This window comes from Hyla sarda, chromosome 3 (genome assembly GCF_029499605.1).
Source record: "Hyla sarda isolate aHylSar1 chromosome 3, aHylSar1.hap1, whole genome shotgun sequence".
NCBI lineage: Eukaryota > Metazoa > Chordata > Amphibia > Anura > Hylidae > Hyla > Hyla sarda.
The window spans coordinates 5196853-5220534 of record NC_079191.1 but is presented as its reverse complement, the minus strand read 5'-3'; the positions used below and the strand labels follow the sequence as shown (position 1 = coordinate 5220534).

Here is a 23682-nt window from a genome sequence, read left to right as displayed (position 1 = left end):
ATAAGATGTCTGATCGTTGGGGTCCCACCGCTGGGGAACCCCCCAATCTCTGCTGCGGCACCCCAGACATCCGGTGCACTGAGCGAACTTCGCTCTGTGCCAGATGACTGGCGATGTGGGATGGAGGCTCGTGACGTCACGGCCACACCCCCTAAATGCAAGTCTATGGGAGGGGTCGTGATGGCTGTTAAGCCCCCTCCCATAAACTTGCATTGAGGGGGCTTGGCTGTGATGTCACGAGCCTCCAGCGCTGCAACCGACGCTCTAAATGAACGCCAGGTGCAGCAGGGAGATCCCTTTGGATAGGGGGATAAGATGTCTAGGGGCGGAGTACCCCTTTAAGATACAATAGTAAATACCATGGAAAAATGCCTGTCGGAAACAAAAACCCACAAAGAAAACTACACTCCATTCTAAGGCTGGGTTCCCACCACGTTTTTGCAGTACCTTTCCCGTATCAGGTTTTTGATAAAAAAAAAAACGGATTCCTCAAAACCGCACTAAACTGTATCAAAACCTGTGTACAAGTTTTAATCCGTATACAGTTTGAAAAATGATGTCCAGTTGCATCAGTTTTTTTAAGAAAAAAACGTATACATTTGTAACTTTTCACTCCATTATGAATAAAGTTTCACTTGTTTAATTGAAATTCCAAGAAAAAAAATGCAAAGTCAAAAACCATATGGTGAAAACTGGATTGACTCCATTGACTCCCATGTTTAAAAAAAAAGTATATGTTTCAATACGGTTTTTCACCCGGACCAAAAACGGTGGTAGACTACGGTTTTGGGTACGGGAAAAAAAACTGACAAAACCTTACAAGATGCAAAACGGACACAACCGGATGCATTGTTTGGCATACGGTTTTCAGTGCGGTTCTGTACGTTTTTCAAATTGAAAACATATACGGGAATTGTACTGCAAAAAGGTGGTGTGAACCCAGCCTAAGTAAATGAGGCCCACAGTGTCACATTTAAAAATGGTAACCTTAATGGCTGCCCATGTAGATCGGTATTCATTCACCTGGTAACTGCAGGGCTGTGATGAGGAGCACAGGATGGCGAGGCCAACTATCTGGGATGCCATTCTTTACCCATGCTCTTACATTAGGCAGATACAGGACTGGTAGCTACTTATTCCTCACATAATGAAGTCAGGTCATGTACTCGGTCACATCCAGAGCTGCATTCACAAACTGCTCCTTACCTCTCAGCTCCCAGGTGGCAATGTGGGAGACCAGTGTCGTAGGAAATGCCACCACACGGGGTATAATAAGCCCCCTGGGCCATGCACCTGTAAGCGCAGATGGCAGTTAATGGAGTAGTCCAGTCCTGAAAAACTTATCCCCTATCCTAAGGATAGGGGATAAGTTTCAGAACGAGGGGGGTCAGACCGCTGGGGCCCCAGCTCGGTGGCCAGAGCGCAGGTTGACCACCGCATGAAGAGGCGACCGATACACCCCCCTCAATACTGCGCTATGGTGGAGCCGGAGATTGCCGAAGGCAGCACTCTGGCTCTGCCATATAGTTGTATTGAGGGGGAGCGTCAGCCGCTGCTTTGTGCCGTGGTCGACCCGCCCCCTCCAAGTACAGGATAATGCGGGGGGTCCCAGCGGTAGATCCCTTAGGATAGAGGATACGTTTTTAAAGACTGGAGATCTCCTTTAACAGAACTGTGAATACAGCTTTGGATGTGACTGGAGTATAACAGGTATATAGCGATGTGTATCACTGTCACCTTCTTTTTCAGCTTGGGGTATCTAGTGTCACCCAGCATCTCTGGAGGTCGATGATGTTTTATTCCTTCTATCTTTCTCGATGGAGAAGCTCAAGCCCTGGAGGAGGAACTCAGAGAAGATTCTGGCGTCAAAGAGTCTTAAGCGTGATCTCCCCCCAAGCGTGACCACCACTCATCATGTGACATGTCAGACATAAGTGGTGACCAATAAAGAGACCAATAAAACAGCTGCTCCTCGTGGTCAGGAAGTTCTTACATCATTGTTGACAAGGAGTAACTCTGGGGTGGGACAAGTTCTCTAATGGCCTAAGATAAGGCCCTTAAAGGGGTACTCCACTGGGAAACTTTTTCTTAGAAAGTGGCAGAAAGATTAACAGATTTGTTAATTACTTCTATTTAAAAATCTTAATCCCTCCAGTACTTGTCAGCTGCTGTATACTACAGAGGAAGTTCTTTTCTTTTTTTATTTCTTTTCTGTCTGACCACAGTGCTCTCTGCTGCCACCTCTGTCAGAAACTGTCCAGAGTAGGAGAAAATCCACATAGCAAACCTCTCCTGCTCCGGACAGTTCCTGACATGGACAGATGTGTCAGCAGAGAGCACTGTGGTCAGACTGGAAAGAACTACACAACTTTCTGTGGAGCATACAGAAGCTGATATGTCTTGGAAGGATTAAGATTTTTATATAGAAGTCATTTACAAATCTGGTTAACTTTCTGGCACCAGTTGATTTAAAAGAAAATGTTTTCCAATGGAGTAACTGGAAAGTAATTTTGGCTTAGTCAAGTTCATTTTGGTAAAATGTAGTCTTGGTTTTTTCTGTCTCTGTGTCAGCAGTGGGGTCCTCCTGGGTCTCCTCCATAGTGGGGTCCTCCTGGGTCTCCTCCATAGTGGGGTCCTCCTGGGTCTCCTCCATAGCCTTTAATTTCCTTTAAATGTCAATGGGTAGTTCGCGCTGACACTGATGCTCCCTGAGCCTGCAGGACAGCTTGAATATCTTTGGAACTTGTTTGGGGCTGCTTATCCACCATCCGGACTATCCTGCATTGACACCTTTCATCAATTTTTCTCTTCCGTCCACGCCCAGGGAGATTATCTACAGTGCCAGGGGTTGTAAACTTCTTGATAAAACTTTTCAATTGAAAAGGGGGGAAAGAGTAAAGTCCAAAACATCCTGAAAAACTGCAATATTCTGCCCCAGATTTACTCTTTCCCCCCTGCATGGCAGTCATTAAAGTGAGGTTCTGTAACGTAGGAGGCCGGGCGGGGACAACCTCACAAATTTTATATACTGACAGCAGTAATAGATGGCGGGGCAGTGTGAGGAGTGGCCCCTGCAGTGTCTGACCTAAGGGAACCTGGGGCACTGAGCTGTCAAGGTCATATATAACTCACTAATAGTCTATGGTTCCAGTTTTTCAGCGTTTTTAAATGACTCTGCTTGCTGTCAGTAAATAGGAACATTTTGTTGTTTATCTAGAAGCTGAAGATCTCTCCTCCTATCTGTGTACACATGCCCCCTACATAATTCAGGGCACCCCCGAGATGGCTCCTCCACCCTCACTGCAAGCTATGCGAGATCAGAACAAGATTTAAAGGAGTTATCCAGGAAAAGACATCTTATCCCCTCCTGCCGCCATGTTACGCCCTCTCCATTCATGTCTATGGGAGGGGGCATGACAGCCATCACACCCCCTACCATAGACATGAATGGAGGGGGCATGGCATTACATCTCCAGTCCGGAAAGGAAGAGCTTAGAATGTGGGTGCTGCACGGAGGTCGCGGGGGTCCCACTGGCATTTCCCCCCCCCCCCCTGATTAGACATCTCATGCCCTATCCTTTGCATAGGGGATAAGATGTCTTTGCCCAGATAACCCCTTTAAGCCATAATTCACTCGTTAGTAGGCCAAACCTGCATTGTGCAAAGCCACGCCCACACAAATGCTTAGTGCAAAGTGTCAAAAGGTAGCACATTTTTGTCAGAAAGAAATTTGCCACTCTTTGACCACCAAGCGCAGGAATGGTAGATCTTCCCCAAGGCGGCTCCAGGAGAGCGGTGACACGACGGATGTAGGAATAACATACACTAAATGAGAAAAAAAGTAACAGACAAATGTTGGATTGCTGCAAATCTTGACATGCAATTTTGATCACACACTGGGTCTTGCCACAAGAATGCGTAAAAGTGTTTCCCCCTCTGTCATATAAAAGGCTTCTCAGAGGCTTCTATTGGGTAGTGTTCCTCTTGGTGAGAGATCAGTGACTGCAAGATATGTCTCTATGAAGCACTTGAAGACATTTTGGCCAGTTGACAGATGGGATCATCACTGGATGAGAGGAGCAGAAGAGTCCTTACGACAAATTTCCATCTAGGCAATTGGGATCAGTGGTTATGTGCGGAAACACATGGTGGCCACCCACCAGCCAGACCAACAACCAGTAGAGAGGAGGGTGTGATCACCAGAAGAGAGGAGGATGTGATCAGCAGTAGAGAGGAGGATGTGATCACCAGTAGAGAGGATGATGTGATCAGCAGTAGAGAGGAGGATATGATCACCAGTAGAGAGGATGGTGTGATCACCAGTAGAGGGGAGGGTGTGATCACCAGAAGAGAGGATGATGTGATCAGCAGTAGAGGGGAGGGTGTGATCACCAGAAGAGAGGATGATGTGATCAGCAGTAGAGGGGAGGGTGTGATCACCAATAGCGAGGATAGTGTGATCACCAGTAGAGAGGAGGGTGTGATCACCAGTAGAGAGGAGGGTGTGATTGCCAGTAGAGAGGAGGGTGTGATTGCCAGTAGAGAGGAGGGTGTGATCGCCAGTAGAGAGGAGAGTGTGATCACCAGTACAGTAGAGGAGAGTGTGATCACCAGTAGAGGGGAGGGTGTGATCACCAGTAGAGGGGAGGGTGTGATCACCAGTAGAGAGGAGGGTATGATCACCAGTAGAGGGGAGGGTGTGATCACCAGTAGAGGGGAGGGTGTGATCACCAGTATAGAGGACGGTGTGATCACCAGTAGAGAGGAGGATGTGATCACCAGTAGAGAGGAGAGTGTGATCACCAGTAGAGGGGATGGTGTGATCCCCAGTAGAGAGGAGGGTGTGATCACCAGGAGAGAGGATGATGTGATCTCCAGTAGAGGGGAGGGTGTGATTGCCAGTAGAGAGGAGAGTGTGATCGCCAGTAGAGAGGAGAGTGTGATCACCAGTACAGTAGAGGAGGGTGTGATCGCCAGTAGAGAGGAGAGTGTGATCACCAGTAGAGAGGAGAGTGTGATCACCAGTACAGTAGAGGAGGGTGTGATCACCAGTAGAGGGGAGGATGTGATCACCAGTAGAGGGGAGGGTGTGATCACCAGTAGAGAGGAGGATGTGATCACCAGTACAGTAGAGGAGGGTGTGATCACCAGTAGAGGGGAGGGTGTGATCACCAGTAGAGGGGAGGGTGTGATCACCAGTAGAGGGGAGGGTGTGATCACCAGTAGAGAGGATGGTGTGATCAGCAGTAGAGGGGAGGATGTGATCACCAGTAGAGAGGATGGTGTGATCAGCAGTAGAGGGGAGGATGTGATCACCAGTAGAGAGGAGGGTGTGATCACCAGTAGAGGGGAGGATGTGATCACCAGTAGAGAGGATGGTGTGATCACCAGTAGAGGGGAGGATGTGATCACCAGTAGAGAGGAGGGTGTGGTCACCAGGAGAGAGGATGATGTGATCTCCAGTAGAGAGGAGGGTGTGATCACCAGGAGAGAGGATGGTGTGATCACCAGTAGAGGAGGGTGTGATCACCAGTATAGAGGAGGGTGTGATCTCCAGTAGAGGGGATGGTGTGATCACCAATAGCGAGGAGGGTGTGATCACCAGTATAGAGGAGGGTGTGATCACCAGTAGAGAGGATGGTGTGATCACCAGTAGAGGAGGGTGTGATCACCAGTATAGAGGAGGGTGTGATCTCCAGTAGAGGGGATGGTGTGATCACCAATAGCGAGGAGGGTGTGATCACCAGTATAGAGGAGGGTGTGATCACCAGTAGAGAGGATGATGTGATCACCAGTAGAGGAGGGTGTGATCACCAGTAGAGAGGAGGGTGTGATCACCAGTAGAGACAAGGATGTGATCACCAGTAGAGAGGAGGATGTGATCACCAGTAGAGAGGAGGGTGTGATCACCAGTATAGAGGAGGGTGTGATCACCAGTAGAGAGGAGGGTGTGATCACCAGTAGAGAGGAGGGTGTGATCACCAGTAGAGAGGAGGGTGTGATCACCAGTAGAGGGGATGGTGTGATCACCAATAGCGAGGAGGGTGTGATCACCAGTATAGAGGAGGGTGTGATCACCAGTAGAGAGGAGGGTGTGATCACCAGTAGAGAGGAGGATATGATCACCAGTAGAGAGGATGGTGTGATCACTAGTAGAGAGGAGGGTGTGATCACCAGTAGAGAGGATGATGTGATCACCAGTAGAGGAGGGTGTGATCGCCAGTAGAGAGGAGGGTGTGATCACCAGTATAGAGGAGGGTGTGATCGCCAGTAGAGAGGAGGGTGTGATCACCAGTAGAGAGGAGGGTGTGATCACCAGTAGAGAGGATGATGTGATCACCAGTAGAGGAGGGTGTGATCACCAGTAGAGAGGAGGATGTGATCACTAGTATAGAGGAGGGTGTGATCACCAGTAGAGGGGATGATGTGATCACCAGTAGAGGAGGGTGTGATCACCAGTAGAGAGGATGATGTGATCACCAGTAGAGAGGAGGGTGTGATCACCAGTAGAGAGGAGGGTGTGATCACCAGTAGAGAGGAGGGTGTGATCACCAGTAGAGAGGATGGTGTGATCAGCAGTAGAGGGGAGGATGTGATCACCAGTAGAGAGGATGGTGTGATCAGCAGTAGAGGGGAGGATGTGATCACCAGTAGAGAGGAGGGTGTGATCACCAGTAGAGGGGAGGATGTGATCACCAGTAGAGAGGATGGTGTGATCACCAGTAGAGGGGAGGATGTGATCACCAGTAGAGAGGAGGGTGTGGTCACCAGGAGAGAGGATGATGTGATCTCCAGTAGAGAGGAGGGTGTGATCACCAGGAGAGAGGATGGTGTGATCACCAGTAGAGGAGGGTGTGATCACCAGTATAGAGGAGGGTGTGATCTCCAGTAGAGGGGATGGTGTGATCACCAATAGCGAGGAGGGTGTGATCACCAGTATAGAGGAGGGTGTGATCACCAGTAGAGAGGATGGTGTGATCACCAGTAGAGGAGGGTGTGATCACCAGTATAGAGGAGGGTGTGATCTCCAGTAGAGGGGATGGTGTGATCACCAATAGCGAGGAGGGTGTGATCACCAGTATAGAGGAGGGTGTGATCACCAGTAGAGAGGATGATGTGATCACCAGTAGAGGAGGGTGTGATCACCAGTAGAGAGGAGGGTGTGATCACCAGTAGAGACAAGGATGTGATCACCAGTAGAGAGGAGGATGTGATCACCAGTAGAGAGGAGGGTGTGATCACCAGTATAGAGGAGGGTGTGATCACCAGTAGAGAGGAGGGTGTGATCACCAGTAGAGAGGAGGGTGTGATCACCAGTAGAGGGGATGGTGTGATCACCAATAGCGAGGAGGGTGTGATCACCAGTATAGAGGAGGGTGTGATCACCAGTAGAGAGGAGGGTGTGATCACCAGTAGAGAGGAGGATATGATCACCAGTAGAGAGGATGGTGTGATCACTAGTATAGAGGAGGGTGTGATCACCAGTAGAGAGGATGATGTGATCACCAGTAGAGGAGGGTGTGATCGCCAGTAGAGAGGAGGGTGTGATCACCAGTATAGAGGAGGGTGTGATCGCCAGTAGAGAGGAGGGTGTGATCACCAGTAGAGAGGAGGGTGTGATCACCAGTAGAGAGGATGATGTGATCACCAGTAGAGGAGGGTGTGATCACCAGTAGAGAGGAGGATGTGATCACTAGTATAGAGGAGGGTGTGATCACCAGTAGAGAGGATGATGTGATCACCAGTAGAGGAGGGTGTGATCACCAGTAGAGAGGATGATGTGATCACCAGTAGAGAGGAGGGTGTGATCACCAGTAGAGAGGAGGGTGTGATCACCAGTAGAGAGGAGGGTGTGATCACCAGTAGAGAGGAGGGTGTGATCAGCAGTAGAGGGGAGGATGTGATCACCAGTAGAGAGGAGGGTGTGATCACCAGTAGAGGGGAGGATGTGATCACCAGTAGAGAGGATGGTGTGATCACCAGTAGAGGGGAGGATGTGATCACCAGTAGAGAGGAGGGTGTGGTCACCAGGAGAGAGGATGATGTGATCTCCAGTAGAGAGGAGGGTGTGATCACCAGGAGAGGGGATGGTGTGATCACCAATAGCGAGGAGGGTGTGATCACCAGTATAGAGGAGGGTGTGATCACCAGTAGAGAGGATGGTGTGATCACCAGTAGAGGAGGGTGTGATCACCAGTATAGAGGAGGGTGTGATCTCCAGTAGAGGGGATGGTGTGATCACCAGTAGAGGAGGGTGTGATCACCAGTAGAGAGGAGGGTGTGATCACCAGTAGAGACAAGGATGTGATCACCAGTAGAGAGGAGGATGTGATCACCAGTATAGAGGAGGGTGTGATCACCAGTAGAGAGGAGGGTGTGATCACCAGTAGAGAGGAGGGTGTGATCACCAGTAGAGAGGAGGGTGTGATCACCAGTAGAGGGGATGGTGTGATCACCAATAGCGAGGAGGGTGTGATCACCAGTATAGAGGAGGGTGTGATCACCAGTAGAGAGGAGGGTGTGATCACCAGTAGAGAGGAGGATATGATCACCAGTAGAGAGGATGGTGTGATCACTAGTAGAGAGGAGGGTGTGATCACCAGTAGAGAGGATGATGTGATCACCAGTAGAGGAGGGTGTGATCGCCAGTAGAGAGGAGGGTGTGATCACCAGTATAGAGGAGGGTGTGATCGCCAGTAGAGAGGAGGGTGTGATCGCCAGTAGAGAGGAGGGTGTGATCACCAGTAGAGAGGAGGGTGTGATCACCAGTAGAGAGGATGATGTGATCACCAGTAGAGGAGGGTGTGATCACCAGTAGAGAGGAGGATGTGATCACTAGTATAGAGGAGGGTGTGATCACCAGTAGAGAGGATGATGTGATCACCAGTAGAGGAGGGTGTGATCACCAGTAGAGAGGATGATGTGATCACCAGTAGAGAGGAGGGTGTGATCACCAGTAGAGAGGAGGGTGTGATCACCAGTAGAGAGGAGGGTGTGATCACCAGTAGAGAGGAGGATGTGATCACCAGTAGAGAGGAGGGTGTGATCACCAGTAGAGAGGAGGGTGTGATCACCAGTAGAGAGGAGGGTGTGATCACCAGTAGAGAGGAGGGTGTGATCACCAGTAGAGGGGAGGGTGTGATCACCAGTAGAGAGGAGGGTGTGATCACCAGTAGAGGGGAGGGTGTGATCACCAGTAGAGGGGAGGGTGTGATCACCAGTAGAGAGGAGGGTGTGATCACCAGTAGAGGGGATGGTGTGATCACCAATAGCGAGGAGGGTGTGATCACCAGTATAGAGGAGGGTGTGATCACCAGTAGAGAGGAGGGTGTGATCACCAGTAGAGAGGAGGATATGATCACCAGTAGAGAGGATGGTGTGATCACTAGTAGAGAGGAGGGTGTGATCACCAGTAGAGAGGATGATGTGATCGCCAGTAGAGGAGGGTGTGATCGCCAGTAGAGAGGAGGGTGTGATCACCAGTATAGAGGAGGGTGTGATCGCCAGTAGAGAGGAGGGTGTGATCACCAGTAGAGAGGAGGGTGTGATCACCAGTAGAGAGGATGATGTGATCACCAGTAGAGGAGGGTGTGATCACCAGTAGAGAGGAGGATGTGATCACTAGTATAGAGGAGGGTGTGATCACCAGTAGAGAGGATGATGTGATCACCAGTAGAGGAGGGTGTGATCACCAGTAGAGAGGATGATGTGATCACCAGTAGAGAGGAGGGTGTGATCACCAGTAGAGAGGAGGGTGTGATCACCAGTAGAGAGGAGGGTGTGATCACCAGTAGAGAGGAGGATGTGATCACCAGTAGAGAGGAGGGTGTGATCACCAGTAGAGAGGAGGGTGTGATCACCAGTAGAGAGGAGGGTGTGATCACCAGTAGAGAGGAGGGTGTGATCACCAGTAGAGGGGAGGGTGTGATCACCAGTAGAGAGGAGGGTGTGATCACCAGTAGAGAGGAGGGTGTGATCACCAGTAGAGGGGAGGGTGTGATCACCAGTAGAGAGGAGGGTGTGATCACCAGTAGAGAGGAGGGTGTGATCACCAGTATAGAGGAGGGTGTGATCACCAGTAGAGAGGAGGATGTGATCACCAGTAGAGAGGAGGATGTGATCACCAGTAGAGAGGAGGGTGTGATCACCAGTAGAGAGGAGGGTGTGATCACCAGTAGAAAGAAGGATGTGATCACCAGTAGAGAGGAGGATGTGATCACCAGTAGAGAGGAGGGTGTGATCACCGGTAGAGAGGAGGGTGTGATCACCGGTAGAGAGGAGGGTGTGATCACCAGTAAAGAGGAGGGTGTGATCACTAGTAGAGAGGAGGGTGTGATCACCGGTAGAGAGGAGGGTGTGATCACCGGTAGAGAGGAGGGTGTGATCCCCAGTAGAGAGGAGGGTGTGATCACTAGTAGAGAGGAGGGTGTGATCACCGGTAGAGAGGAGGGTGTGATCACCGGTAGAGGGGAGGGTGTGATCACCAGTAGAGAGGAGGGTGTGATCACCAGTAGAGAGGAGGGTGTGATCACCAGTATAGAGGAGGGTGTGATCACCAGTAGAGAGGAGGATGTGATCACCAGTAGAGAGGAGGATGTGATCACTAGTAGAGAGGAGGGTGTGATCACCAGTAGAGAGGATGGTGTGATCCCCAGTAGAGAGGAGGGTGTGATCACCAGTAGAGAGGATGGTGTGATCCCCAGTAGAGAGGATGGTGTGATCACCAGTAGAGAGGATGGTGTGATCAGCAGTAGAGAGGATGGTGTGATCACCAGTAGAGAGGAGGGTGTGATCACTAGTAGAGAGGATGGTGTGATCACCAGTAGAGGGGAGGATGTGATCACCAGTATAGAGGATGGTGTGATCACCAGTAGAGAGGAGGATGTGATCACTAGTAGAGGGGAGGGTGTGATCACCAGTAGAGAGGAGGGTGTGATCACTAGTAGAGGGGAGGGTGTGATCACCAGTAGAGAGGAGGATGTGATCACCAGTATAGAGGAGGGTGTGATCACCAGTAGAGGGGAGGATGTGATCACCAGTAGAGGGGAGGGTGTGATCACCAGTAGAGAGGAGGGTGTGATCACCAGTATAGAGGAGGGTGTGATCACCAGTAGAGAGGAGGATGTGATCACCAGTAGAGAGGAGGATGTGATCACTAGTAGAGAGGAGGGTGTGATCACCAGTAGAGAGGATGGTGTGATCCCCAGTAGAGAGGAGGGTGTGATCACCAGTAGAGAGGAGGGTGTGATCACCAGTAGAGAGGATGGTGTGATCCCCAGTAGAGAGGATGGTGTGATCACCAGTAGAGAGGATGGTGTGATCAGCAGTAGAGAGGATGGTGTGATCACCAGTAGAGAGGAGGGTGTGATCACCAGTAGAGAGGAGGGTGTGATCACTAGTAGAGAGGATGGTGTGATCACCAGTAGAGGGGAGGATGTGATCACCAGTATAGAGGAGGGTGTGATCACCAGTAGAGAGGAGGGTGTGATCACTAGTAGAGAGGATGGTGTGATCACCAGTAGAGGGGAGGATGTGATCACCAGTATAGAGGAGGGTGTGATCACCAGTAGAGAGGAGGGTGTGATCACTAGTAGAGGGGAGGGTGTGATCACCAGTAGAGAGGAGGGTGTGATCACTAGTAGAGGGGAGGGTGTGATCACCAGTAGAGAGGAGGATGTGATCACCAGTATAGAGGAGGGTGTGATCACCAGTAGAGGGGAGGGTGTGATCACCAGTAGAGAGGATGGTGTGATCACCCCCTCCCCCCCAACTGATCCAGAGAATGGGGATTCTGATCATTGCTGAGCTCGGACCCCTGAGGCGTGTAGAAGCATGGAGGCAACTGGAGTCTGAGGAGAGGGGGAGGAGCCTGAGGAGAGGAGGAGCCTGAGGAGGGGGGGGGGGGGGCTTTACTCTCTGATAACATTTCCTGGTCACTTGTTCTAGTGAACTATGAAAACTAATTCCAGAATTGTTTCTGCCAATGGAAAGGACTGGAGTATAAGACACAATATAACAGCAGAATAGTGAGTGCAGCTCTGGAGTATAAGACACAATATAACAGCAGAATAGTGAGTGCAGCTCTGGAGGATAAGATATGATGTAACAGCAGAATAGTGAGTGCAGCTCTGGAGAATAAGACATGATGTAACAGCAGAATAGTGAGTGCAGCTCTGGAGGATAAAACATGATGTAACAGCAGAATAGTGAGTGCAGCTCTGGAGAATAAGACATGATGTAACAGCAGAATAGTGAGTGCAGCTCTGGAGGAGAAGACATGATGTAACAGCAGAATAGTGATTGCAGCTCTGGAATATAAGACTTGATATAACAGCAGAATAGTGAGTGCAGCTCAGGAGGATAAGACCTGATATAACAGCAGAATAGTGAGTGCAGCTCTGGAGGATAAGACCTGATGTAACAGCAGAATAGTGAGTGCAGCTCCGGAGGATAAGATCTGATGTAACAGCAGAATAGTGAGTGCAGCTCTGGAGGAGAAGACCTGATGTAACAGCAGAATAGTGAGTGCAGCTCTGGAGGGTAAAACATGATGTAACAGCAGAACAGTGAGTGCAGCTCTGGAGGGTAAAACCTGATGTAACAGCAGAACAGTGAGTGCAGCTCTGGAGGTAACTCGTGTTGTAGTAGTAGAGGTGCCTGTTATTCTGAGCGGGATGACGTTGAGGGTCTCGCTGACATATTGTACAACGTTTCCTATATCGCCCCCTGCAGTCTCACTTTACATCTGCTGTAAAGCAGCCCGAGACCCCTGCATCGTATATCATAGAGAAGTGTGACAGACAAGACAACCCCTCCGCACCGGAATCACCACGGACATCCAGCAGAGCCAAACGTGTATATTGATGTAGTGCGGGATCGTGCGGCTCTACATGCATCCAGTTAACCCTTCGCTCTCCTCGGGTCGTCACAACCAGCGCCCCGGACAATGAATAAATTATAAGACTGAAATAAATAGTAAAAAGGAGAAACTTCACATTTACCGAGGTGTCATGGCTTCACCCAGCTTTCCTGAATGGACATTATATGTAACCCACTGGGGAATCAATAACTTTTCCGAAGTATCAGCACAAATCACTTTGATCAATATAGACCAGCGGCTGTCCAGACATGCTGGAAGTTGTAGTTTTGCAACAGCTGGAGGCACATTGTTTGGAAAACACTGGTCTATGGCCTATGCCCCACACCCACTTCCTGTAATCCATCCTGGTCTCTCGGTTACTAGAGATGGAATTCCCTTAACAACAGGGAAGTGATCTGTCTGCTTTGGCTGTCCGGGCATGCTGGGAGCTGCAGTTTTGCAACAGCTGGAGGCACCCTGTTTGCAAAACACTGCTCTATGTCCTATCCCCCACCCCCACTTCTTGTATTCCATCCTGGTCTGTCTGTTACTAGAGATGGAATTCCCCTAACAACAGGCAGTGGACCTCAGATTGCAACAAAGTAATCTGCTGTCCGCTTTAGAAAACATTGCTATAGACAAACTTGATATTCAGGATTTTGGGAAAGCTAGGTAACCTGTAGTGGGGTCTACACCGGTTATCACCCACTTTGCCAGTGACATAAGCCTATATGCATGTGTCTGGGAAAGCTGGGTGACCTGCTGTGGTGCCTATAGTTGGCGTCACCCGGTAAACTCAGACAGGCAGGTGGTTTCTTAACATTCATAGGACATCGTACAACGAGACCCCAGGTGGTCAGTGGGAGCAGGACAGTTCCTCCTTGGTTCCTCAGTTACTGCAGTCCCTTCCACCTGGTACAGCTTCCTCCATAAGGAGTCCAGTTTGCTGGCATGGACCCGCTGGTGTCGGACCAGGGTGGAATGCTGGGTGAAGCTCTTGCCACACTCGGGGCATGTGTAGGGTCGGTGGCCGGTGTGGATCTGCTGGTGGGCCTTCAGGTTGGAGATCTTGCTGAAGCCTTTGCAGCAGATTTCGCAGGTGTAGGGCTTTTCCCCGGTGTGGATCTTCTGGTGACCGGTCAGGTGGGAGTGTTCGCTGAAGCATTTGCCGCACTCAGGGCACTTGTAGGGGCGCTCGCCCGTGTGGGTTCGGATGTGGTTACTGAGGTGACCCTTCTGGCTGAAGGTTTTGTCGCAGTGGGCGCAGTTGTAAGGCCGGGCTCCGGAGTGCTTACGCCGATGCCGCACCAGGCTGGAGTGCTGGCTGAAGCAGAGGTCGCACTCGGGGCACTTGTATGGCTTCTCCCCGGTGTGGATCCGCTGGTGGACGATGAGGTTGGAGTTCTCGCTGAAGCTCTTGTCGCACATGCTGCACTTGAAGCGCTTCTCGCCGGAGTGGACGCGCAGGTGGACGGTCAGGTGGGAGTTCTCGCTGAAGGTCTTGCTGCACTCGGAGCACTTGTACGGCCGCTCGCCGGTGTGGATCCTGCGATGCGCCTTCAGGTGGGAATTCCGGGTGAAGCCTTTGCCGCACTCGCCACAGCGGTAGCGCTTCTCCCCCATCAGCATCAGGCGCTGCTTGCTGTGGACACTGTAATTCTCGTAGAAGCCGCGGTCGAACTCGCTGCGTGCCGGCCGCTCCCGTATGAGGAGGGCGGGGTGCGTCAGGCTGCTCAGATACTTCTCAAACTCCAGGGTGTTCTCCAGTGAGTACCCTGGGGGGAGGGGCCTGGGCAGAGCCATGTCCGAAAACAGGAACTCATCCTTGTCAGGGGTAATTAAAGGGGCAGGGCTGAGCACCTTTGGCGCGTCGCTGGGGGGTCACATCCTCGGGGCCCCTCTCCTGATCCATTCCTGGTGATAGAAAACAAAACACTATATTACTTAGAGGGGAAAAGCGTGCAGAGTCATGTGACCTCTGCTCATATGTAGGAGGAGCACCGATGATCACCGATGACCGTACTCACCAGGATCGGGCGGCTCTGACTCCTCTTCGGACTGACGCTTGCTCTCCGGGGTCGGTGTTGCCGCGTCTCCCTCTTGCTCCTCCACTTCCTCTTGTTTCACGACAACCAAAAGTTGTGGAGCCGGTGATGTGGCTGATAACAGAGAGCAGAAACCTCTTCATGGAGAGGAGGAAGGGAGGAGGAGAGAGGGAAGGAAGGCAGGAAGGAGAGGAGAGAGGGAAGGAAGGAAGGAAGGGAGGGAGAGAGGAGGGAAGGAAGGAAGGAAGGAAGGAGAGAGGGAGAGAGGGAAGGAAGGGAGGGAGAGAGGGAAGGAAGGAAGGGAGGAGAGAGGGAAGGAAGGAAGGGGAGGAGAGGAGAGAGGGAAGGAAGGAAGGGAGAGGAGAGAGGGAAGGAAGGAAGGAGAGGAGAGAGGGAAGGAAGGAAGGGAGAGAGGAGAGAGGGAAGGAAGGAAGGGAGGAAGGGAGGAGAGAGGGAAGGAAGGAAGGAGAGGAGAGAGGGAAGGAAGGGAGGAGAGAAGAGAGGGAAGGAAGGAAGGGAGAGGAGAGAGGGAAGGAAGGAAGGAAGGAAGGGAGGAGAGAGGGAAGGAAGGAAGGAAGGAAGGAAGGGAGAGGAGAGAGGGAAGGAAGGAAGGGAGGAGAGAGGGAAGGAAGGAAGGGAGGAGAGAGGGAAGGAAGGAAGGGAGGAGAGGAGAGAGGGAAGGAAGGGAAGGGAGAGGAGGAGAGGGGAAGGAAGGGAGGAGAGGAGAGAGGGAAGGAAGGAAGGAAGGGAGGAGAGGAGAGAGGGAAGGAATGAAGGGAGGAGAGGAGAGAGGGAAGGAAGGAAGGAAGGGAGAGAGGGAAGGAAGGAAGGAAGGAAGGGAGAGGAGGGAAGGAAGGAAGGAGAGGAGAGAGGAAGGAAGGGAGGAGAGGAGAGAGGAAGGAAGGAAGGAAGGAAGGAGGAGAGAGGAGGGAGGAGAGGATGGAAGGGAGGAAGGAAGGAAGGGAGAGGAGAGAGGGAAGGAAGGAAGGAGGAGAGAGGGAAGGAAGGAAGGGAGGAGAGAGGAAGGAAGGAAGGAGAAGGAGAGGAGAGAGGGAAGGAAGAAGGAAGGAAGGAGAGGAGAGAGGGAAGGAAGGAAGGAAGGAAGGGGGGGGAAGGAAGGAGAGGAGAGAGGGAAGGAAGGAAGGAAGGAAGGGAGGAGAGGAGAGAGGGAAGGAAGGCAGGAAGGAGAGGAGAGAGGGAAGGAAGGAAGGAAGGAAGGAAGGGAGGAGAGGAGAGGAGAGAGGAAGGAAGGAAGGAAGGGAGAGAGGGAAGGAAGGGAGGAGAGGAGAGAGGGAAGGAAGGAAGGAAGGAAGGAGAGGAGAGAGGGAAGGAAGGGAGGAGAGGAGAGAGGGAAGGAAGGAAAGGAGAGGAGAGAGGGAAGGAAGTAGAGGAGAGAGGGAAGTAAGGAGAGAGGGAAGGAAGGAGAGAGGGAAGGAAGGAAGGAAGGAAGGAGAGGAGAGAGGGAAGGAAGGAAGGAAGGAAGGGAGAGAGGGAAGGAAGGGAGGAGAGGAGAGAGGGAAGGAAGGGAGGAGAGGAGAGAGGGAAGGAAGCAAGGAAGGAGAGGAGAGAGGGAAGGAAGCAAGGAAGGAGAGGAGAGAGGGAAGGAAGGAAGGAAGGAAGGAGAGAGGGAAGGAAGGGAGGAGAGGAGAGAGGGAAGGAAGGAGTGGAGAGAGGGAAGGAGAGGAGAGGAGAGGAGAGAGGGAAGGAGAGGAGAGGAGAGAGGGAAGGAAGGAGAGGAGAGAGGAAGGAAGGAGAGGAGAGAGGGAAGGAAGGGGAGGAGAGAGGGAAGGAAGGAGAGAGGGAAGGAAGGAGAGAGGGAAGGAAGGAGAGAGGGAAGGAAGGAGAGAGGGAAGGAAGGAGAGGAGAGAGGGAAGGAAGGAAGGAAGGAGAGAGGGAAGGAAGGAAGGAGAGAGGGAAGGAAGGAAGGAGAGAGGGAAGGAAGGAGAGGAGAGAGGAAAGGAAGGAAGGAGAGGAGAGAGGGAAGGAAGGAGAGGAGAGAGGGAAGGAGAGGAGAGGGAAGGAGAGGAGAGGAGAGAGGGAAGGAGAGGAGAGGAGAGAGGGAAGGAAGGAGAGGAGAGAGGGAAGGAAGGAAGGAAGGAGAGGAGAGAGGGAAGGAAGCAAGGAAGGAGAGGAGAGAGGGAAGGGAGGAGAGGGAGAGAGGGAAGGAAGCAAGGAAGGAGAGGAGAGAGGGAAGGAAGCAAGGAAGGAGAGGAGAGAGGGAAGGAAGCAAGGAAGGAGAGGAGAGAGAGAAGGAAGGAAGGAAGGAAGGAAGGAAGGAAGGAGAGGAGAGAGGGAAGGAAGGAAGGGAGGAGAGAGGGAAGGAAGGAAGGGAGGAGAGGAGAGAGGGAAGGAAGGAGAGGAGAGAGGGAAGGAAGGAAGGAGAGAGGGAAGGAAGGAAGGGATGAGAGGAGAGAGGGAAGGAAGGAAGGGAGGAGAGAGGGAAGGAAGGGAGGAGAGGAGGGAGGGAAGGAAGGAAGGAAGGAAGGAAGGAGAGAGGGAAGGAAGGAAGGGAGGAGAGAGGAGAGGAGAGGAGAGAGGGAAGGAAGGAAAGGAGAGGAGAGAGGGAAGGAAGTAGAGGAGAGGGAAGTAAGGAGAGAGGGAAGGAAGGAGAGAGGGAAGGAAGGAAGGAAGGAAGGAGAGGAGAGAGGGAAGGAAGGAAGGAAGGGAGAGAGGGAAGGAAGGAGAGGAGAGAGGGAAGGAAGCAAGGAAGGAGAGGAGAGAGGGAAGGAAGCAAGGAAGGAGAGGAGAGAGGGAAGGAAGCAAGGAAGGAGAGGAGAGAGGGAAGGAAGCAAGGAAGGAGAGGAGAGAGGGAAGGAAGGAAGGAAGGAAGGAGAGAGGGAAGGAAGGGAGGAGAGGAGAGAGGGAAGGAAGGAGTGGAGAGAGGGAAGGAGAGGAGAGGGAGAGAGGGAAGGAGAGGAGAGGAGAGAGGGAAGGAGAGGAGAGAGGGAAGGAAGGAGAGGAGAGAGGGAAGGAAGGAGAGGAGAGAGGGAAGAAAGGAGAGAGGGAAGGAAGGAGAGAGGGAAGGAAGGAAGGAAGGAAGGAGAGAGGGAAGGAAGGAAGGAGAGAGGGAAGGAAGGAAGGAGAGAGGGAAGGAAGGAGAGGAGAGAGGGAAGGAAGGAAGAAGGAAGGAGAGAGGGAAGGAAGGAAGGAGAGAGGGAAGGAAGGAGAGGAGAGAGGAAAGGAAGGAAGGAGAGGAGAGAGGGAAGGAGAGGAGAGGAGAGAGGGAAGGAGAGGAGAGGAGAGAGGGAAGGAGAGGAGAGGAGAGAGGGAAGGAAGGAGAGGAGAGAGGGAAGGAAGGAGAGGAGAGAGGCAAGGAAGGAAGGAAGGAGAGGAAAGAGGGAAGGAAGCAAGGAAGGAGAGGAGAGAGGGAAGGAAGGAGAGAAGAGAGGCAAGGAAGGAAGGAAGGAGAGGAGAGAGGGAAGGAAGCAAGGAAGGAGAGGAGAGAGGGAAGGGAGCAAGGAAGGAAGGAAGGGAGAGAGGGAAGGAAGGAAGGAAGGAAGGAGAGAGGGAAGGAAGGGAGGAGAGGAGAGAGGGAAGGAAGGGAGGAGAGAGGGAAGGAAGGAGTGGAGAGAGGGAAGGAAGGAGAGGAGAGAGGGAAGAAAGGAGAGGAGAGAGGGAAGGAAGGAGAGGAGAGAGGGAAGGAAGGAAAGGAGAGGAGAGAGGGAAGGAAGGAGAGAGGGAAGGAAGGAGAGAGGGAAGGAAGGAGAGAGGGAAGGAAGGAGAGAGGGAAGGAAGGAGAGAGGGAAGGAAGGAGAGAGGGAAGGAAGGAAGGAGAGAGGGAAGGAAGGAGAGAGGGAAGGAAGGAGAGAGGGAAGGAAGGAGAGAGGGAAGGAAGGAGAGGGGAAGGAAGGAGAGGGGAAGGAAGGAGAGGAGAGAGGGAAGGAAGGAAGGAGAGAGGGAAGGAAGGAGAGGAGAGAGGGAAGTAAGGAGAGGAGAGAGGGAAGGAAGGAAGGAAGGAGAGGAGAGAGGGAAGGAAGGAGAGGAGAGAGAGAGGGAATGAAGGAGAACCAAGGCAGTCTGGAGCAGGGGGTCTGGAATAGAGACAGTCAGAAGAGGAGGAGGGGCAGGCAGTCAGAAGAAGAGGGGGAGGGGGGCAGGCAGTCAGAAGAAGAGGGGGAAGGGGGGGGGGCAGGCAGTCAGAAGAAGAGGGGGAGGGGGCAGGCAGTCAGAAGAAGAGGGGGAGGGGGGCAGGCAGTCAGAAGAAGAGGGGGAGGGGTGGAGACCATCAGACCCCACTCACCTCTGTCCTCAGACTCCGCCTCTGAATAATTCACCTTGTTCTCCTGTTTGACTTTCATTGGACGTTCAGGTTTCCGCGCTCGGCTGCCTGCAGCAAGAAAACATCATTAAGTCACATGACTCAATACACGGCGCTCAGATGGCCCCTCCCCCTAGATGGTGGTCACATGACTAAATACACAGCGCTCAGACTGCCCCTCCCCCTAGATGGCGGTCACATGACTCAATACACGGCGCTCAGATGGCCCCTCCCCCTAGATGGCGGTCACATGACTCAATACACGGCGCTCAGACTGCCCCTCCCCCTAGATGGCGGTCACATGACTCAATACACGGCGCTCAGATGGCCCCTCCCCCTAGATGGCGGTCACATGACTCAATACATGGCGCTCAGAAAGCCCCTCCCCCTAGATGGCGGTAACATGACTCAATACACGGCGCTCAGACTGCCCCTCCCCTAGATGGTGGTCACATGACTAAATACACAGCGCTCAGACTGCCCCTCCCCCTAGATGGCGGTCACATGACTCAATACACGGCACTCAAACAGTCCCTCCCCCTAGATGGCGGACACATGACTCAATACAAGGCACTCAGACTGCCCCTCCCCCTAGATGGCGGTCACATGACTCAATACACAGCGCTCAGACTGCCCCTCCCCTAGATGGCGGTCACATGACTCAATACACAGCGCTCAGACTGCCCCTTCCCCTAGATGGCGGTCACATGACTCAATACATGGCGCTCAGATGGCCCTTCCCCCTAGATGGCGGTCACATGACTCAATACATGGCGCTCAGACAGCCCCTCCCCTAGATGGCGGTCACATGACTCAATACACGGCGCTCAGACGGCCCCTCCCCCTAGATGGCGGTCACATGACTCAATACACGGCGCTCAGACTGCCCCTCCCCCTAGATGGCGGTCACATGACTCAATACACGGCGCTCAGATGGCCCCTCCCCCTAGATGGCGGTCACATGACTCAATACACGGCGCTCAGACTGCCCCTCCCCTAGATGGTGGTCACATGACTAAATACACAGCGCTCAGACTGCCCCTCCCCCTAGATGGCGGTCACATGACTCAATACACGGCACTCAAACAGTCCCTCCCCCTAGATGGCGGACACATGACTCAATACAAGGCACTCAGACTGCCCCTCCCCCTAGATGGCGGTCACATGACTCAATACACAGCGCTCAGACTGCCCCTCCCCTAGATGGCGGTCACATGACTCAATACACAGCGCTCAGACTGCCCCTTCCCCTAGATGGCGGTCACATGACTCAATACATGGCGCTCAGATGGCCCTTCCCCCTAGATGGCGGTCACATGACTCAATACATGGCGCTCAGACAGCCCCTCCCCTAGATGGCGGTCACATGACTCAATACACGGCGCTCAGACGGCCCCTCCCCCTAGATGGCGGTCACATGACTCAATACACGGCGCTCAGACTGCCCCTCCCCCTAGATGGCGGTCACATGACTCAATACACGGCGCTCAGATGGCCCCTCCCCCTAGATGGCGGTCACATGACTCAATACACAGCGCTCAGATTGCCCCTCCCCTAGATGGCGGTCACATGACTCAATACACAGCGCTCAGACAGCCCCTCCCCTAGATGGCGGTCACATGTAGCGTCTGACCTCGGCCGCACTCGGGTACTGACTGTTTCCCGCGCGCCTTCTCTCCTCCCGGGACGATTCCATCGATTCTCAGCAGGATGTCCGGGACCAGGACGCCTCCACCTGCCGGAGCGACACGAGACGCGTATGAGGCGGTGACACGGGGAGCGGCACAACTCACGTCTCCGCGCACTATACACTGACCGTGGGCGATACGGCGCGCACTCACTTGTTGGAGGGGTGCGGCTGCCACGCCCACTGCGCTCACCCGACTTCTCAATCTTCACCAGCAGCTCTGGGTTCAGGATCCTGTAACCTATAAAAGCGAAGAACCAAGGATCAGGGACGGAGTACAGCTCTAGATGTGACCGGAGTATAGAGAGTGCAGCTCTAGATGTGACCGGAGTATAGAGAGTGCAGCTCTAGATGTGACCGGAGTATAGAGAGTGCAGCTCTAGATGTGACCGGAGTATAGAGAGTGCAGCTCTGGATGTGACCGGAGTATAGAGAGTGCAGCTCTAGATGTGACCGGAGTATAGAGAGTGCAGCTCTAGATGTGACCGGAGTATAGAGAGTGCAGCTCTGGATGTGACCGGAGTATAGAGAGTGCAGCTCTAGATGTGACCGGAGTATAGAGAGTGCAGCTCTAGATGTGACCGGAGTATAGAGAGTGCAGCTCTAGATGTGACCGGAGTATAGAGAGTGCAGCTCTAGATGTGACCGGAGTATAGAGAGTGCAGCTCTAGATGTGACCGGAGTATAGAGAGTGCAGCTCTAGATGTGACCGGAGTATAGAGAGTGCAGCTCTAGATGTGACCGGAGTATAGTGAGTGCAGCTCTAGATGTGACCGGAGTATAGTGAGTGCAGCTCTAGATGTGACCGGAGTATAGTGAGTGCAGCTCTAGATGTGACCGGAGTATAGAGAGTGCAGCTCTGGATGTGACCGGAGTATAGAGAGTGCAGCTCTGGATGTGACCGGAGTATAGAGAGTGCAGCTCTAGATGTGACCGGAGTATAGAGAGTGCAGCTCTAGATGTGACCGGAGTATAGCGAGTGCAGCTCTAGATGTAACTGGAGTATAGCGAGTGCAGCTCTAGATGTGACCGGAGTATAGAGAGTGCAGCTCTAGATGTGACCGGAGTATAGAGAGTGCAGCTCTAGATGTGACCGGAGTATAGAGAGTGCAGCTCTAGATGTGACCGGAGTATAGAGAGTGCAGCTCTAGATGTGACCGGAGTATAGAGAGTGCAGCTCTGGATGTGACCGGAGTATAGAGAGTGCAGCTCTAGATGTGACCGGAGTATAGAGAGTGCAGCTCTAGATGTGACCGGAGTATAGAGAGTGCAGCTCTAGATGTGACCGGAGTATAGTGAGTGCAGCTCTAGATGTGACCGGAGTATAGAGAGTGCAGCTCTAGATGTGACCGGAGTATAGTGAGTGCAGCTCTAGATGTGACCGGAGTATAGTGAGTGCATCTCTAGATGTGACCGGAGTATAGTGAGCGCAGCTCTAGATGTGACCGGAGTATAGTGAGCGCAGCTCTAGATGTGACCGGAGTATAGTGAGCGCAGCTCTAGATGTGACCGGAGTATAGAGAGTGCAGCTCTAGATGTGACCGGAGTATAGAGAGTGCAGCTCTAGATGTGACCGGAGTATAGTGAGTGCAGCTCTAGATCTGACCGGAGTATAGTGAGTGCAGCTCTAGATGTGACCGGAGTATAGCGAGTGCAGCTCTCGATGTGACCGGAGTATAGCGAGTGCAGCTCTAGATGTGACCGGAGTATAGCGAGTGCAGCTCTAGATGTGACCGGAGTATAGCGAGTGCAGCTCTAGATGTGACCGGAGTATAGCGAGTGCAGCTCTAGATGTGACCGGAGTATAGCGAGTGCAGTTCTAGATGTGACCGGAGTATAGGTGTTGTGAGTGCAGCTTTGGATGTGACTGGAGTATAGGTGTTGTGAGTGCAGCTTTGGATGTGATTGGAGTATAGGTGTTGTGAGTGCAGCTTTGGATGTGATTGGAGTATAGGTGTTGTGAGTGCAGCTTTGGATGTGATTGGAGTATAGGTGTAGTGAGTGCAGCTTTGGATGTGACTGGAGTATAGGTGTTGTGAGTGCAGCTTTGGATGTGACTGGAGTATAGGTATAGTGAGTGCAGCTTTGGATGTGACTGGAGTATAGGTGTTGTGAGTGCAGCTTTGGATGGGATTGGAGTATAGGTGTAGTGAGTGCAGCTTTGGATGTGACTGGAGTATAGGTGTTGTGAGTGCAGCTTTGGATGTGACTGGAGTATAGGTGTAGTGAGTGCAGCTTTGGATGTGATTGGAGTATAGGTGTAGTGAGTGCAGCTTTGGATGTGATTGGAGTATAGGTGTAGTGAGTGCAGCTTTGGATGTGACTGGAGTATAGGTGTAGTGAGTGCAGCTTTGGATGTGACTGGAGTATAGGTGTAGTGAGTGCAGCTTTGGATGTGACTGGAGTATAGGTGTAGTGAGTGCAGCTTTGGATGTGACTGGAGTATAGGTGTTGTGAGTGCAGCTTTGGATGTGATTGGAGTATAGGTGTAGTGAGTGCAGCTTTGGATGTGACTGGAGTATAGGTGTTGTGAGTGCAGCTTTGGATGTGACTGGAGTATAGGTATAGTGAGTGCAGCTTTGGATGTGATTGGAGTATAGGTGTTGTGAGTGCAGCTTTGGATGTGATTGGAGTATAGGTGTAGTGAGTGCAGCTTTGGATGTGATTGGAGTATAGGTGTAGTGAGTGCAGCTTTGGATGTGATTGGAGTATAGGTGTAGTGAGTGCAGCTTTGGATGTGACTGGAGTATAGCGAGTGCAGCTCTAGATGTGACCGGAGTATAGCGAGTGCAGTTCTAGATGTGACCGGAGTATAGGTGTTGTGAGTGCAGCT

The 23682-nt window shown here is 52.3% G+C and overlaps 3 protein-coding genes across 3 annotated transcripts in view; 1 reads left to right on the top strand and 2 right to left on the bottom strand.

Moving 5' to 3' along the window:
- LOC130361122 (zinc finger protein 235-like) overlaps positions 1-2115 on the top strand; it is a 145038-nt gene extending 142923 nt beyond the window's left edge. Inside the window, exon 13 of the transcript XR_008890883.1 lies at positions 1750-2115. The gene's annotated coding sequence lies outside the window, so the exon portion shown is untranslated. The remainder of the gene's footprint in view (positions 1-1749) is intronic.
- A 9558-nt stretch (positions 2116-11673) lies between these two features.
- On the bottom strand, positions 11674-15017 carry LOC130361121 (zinc finger protein 239-like). The gene is made up of 2 exons (XM_056563701.1): positions 14887-15017; positions 11674-14773 (listed from the first exon to the last, which is right to left on the bottom strand). Exon 2 carries the CDS (start codon positions 14660-14662, stop codon positions 13676-13678), a length of 987 nt encoding a protein of 328 aa, XP_056419676.1. The 5' UTR covers positions 14663-14773; positions 14887-15017; the 3' UTR covers positions 11674-13675.
- Positions 15018-19209: 4192 nt separating this feature from the next.
- On the bottom strand, positions 19210-21090 carry LOC130360472 (zinc finger protein 783-like; the record flags this gene model as incomplete). The annotated part of the gene is given in 3 exon segments (XM_056562962.1): positions 19210-19231; positions 20796-20897; positions 20979-21090. Coding segments are annotated over 3 exon segments (236 nt in total), but the record flags the coding sequence as incomplete, so codon positions are not given.
- Between the last annotated feature and the right edge of the window lie 2592 nt (positions 21091-23682).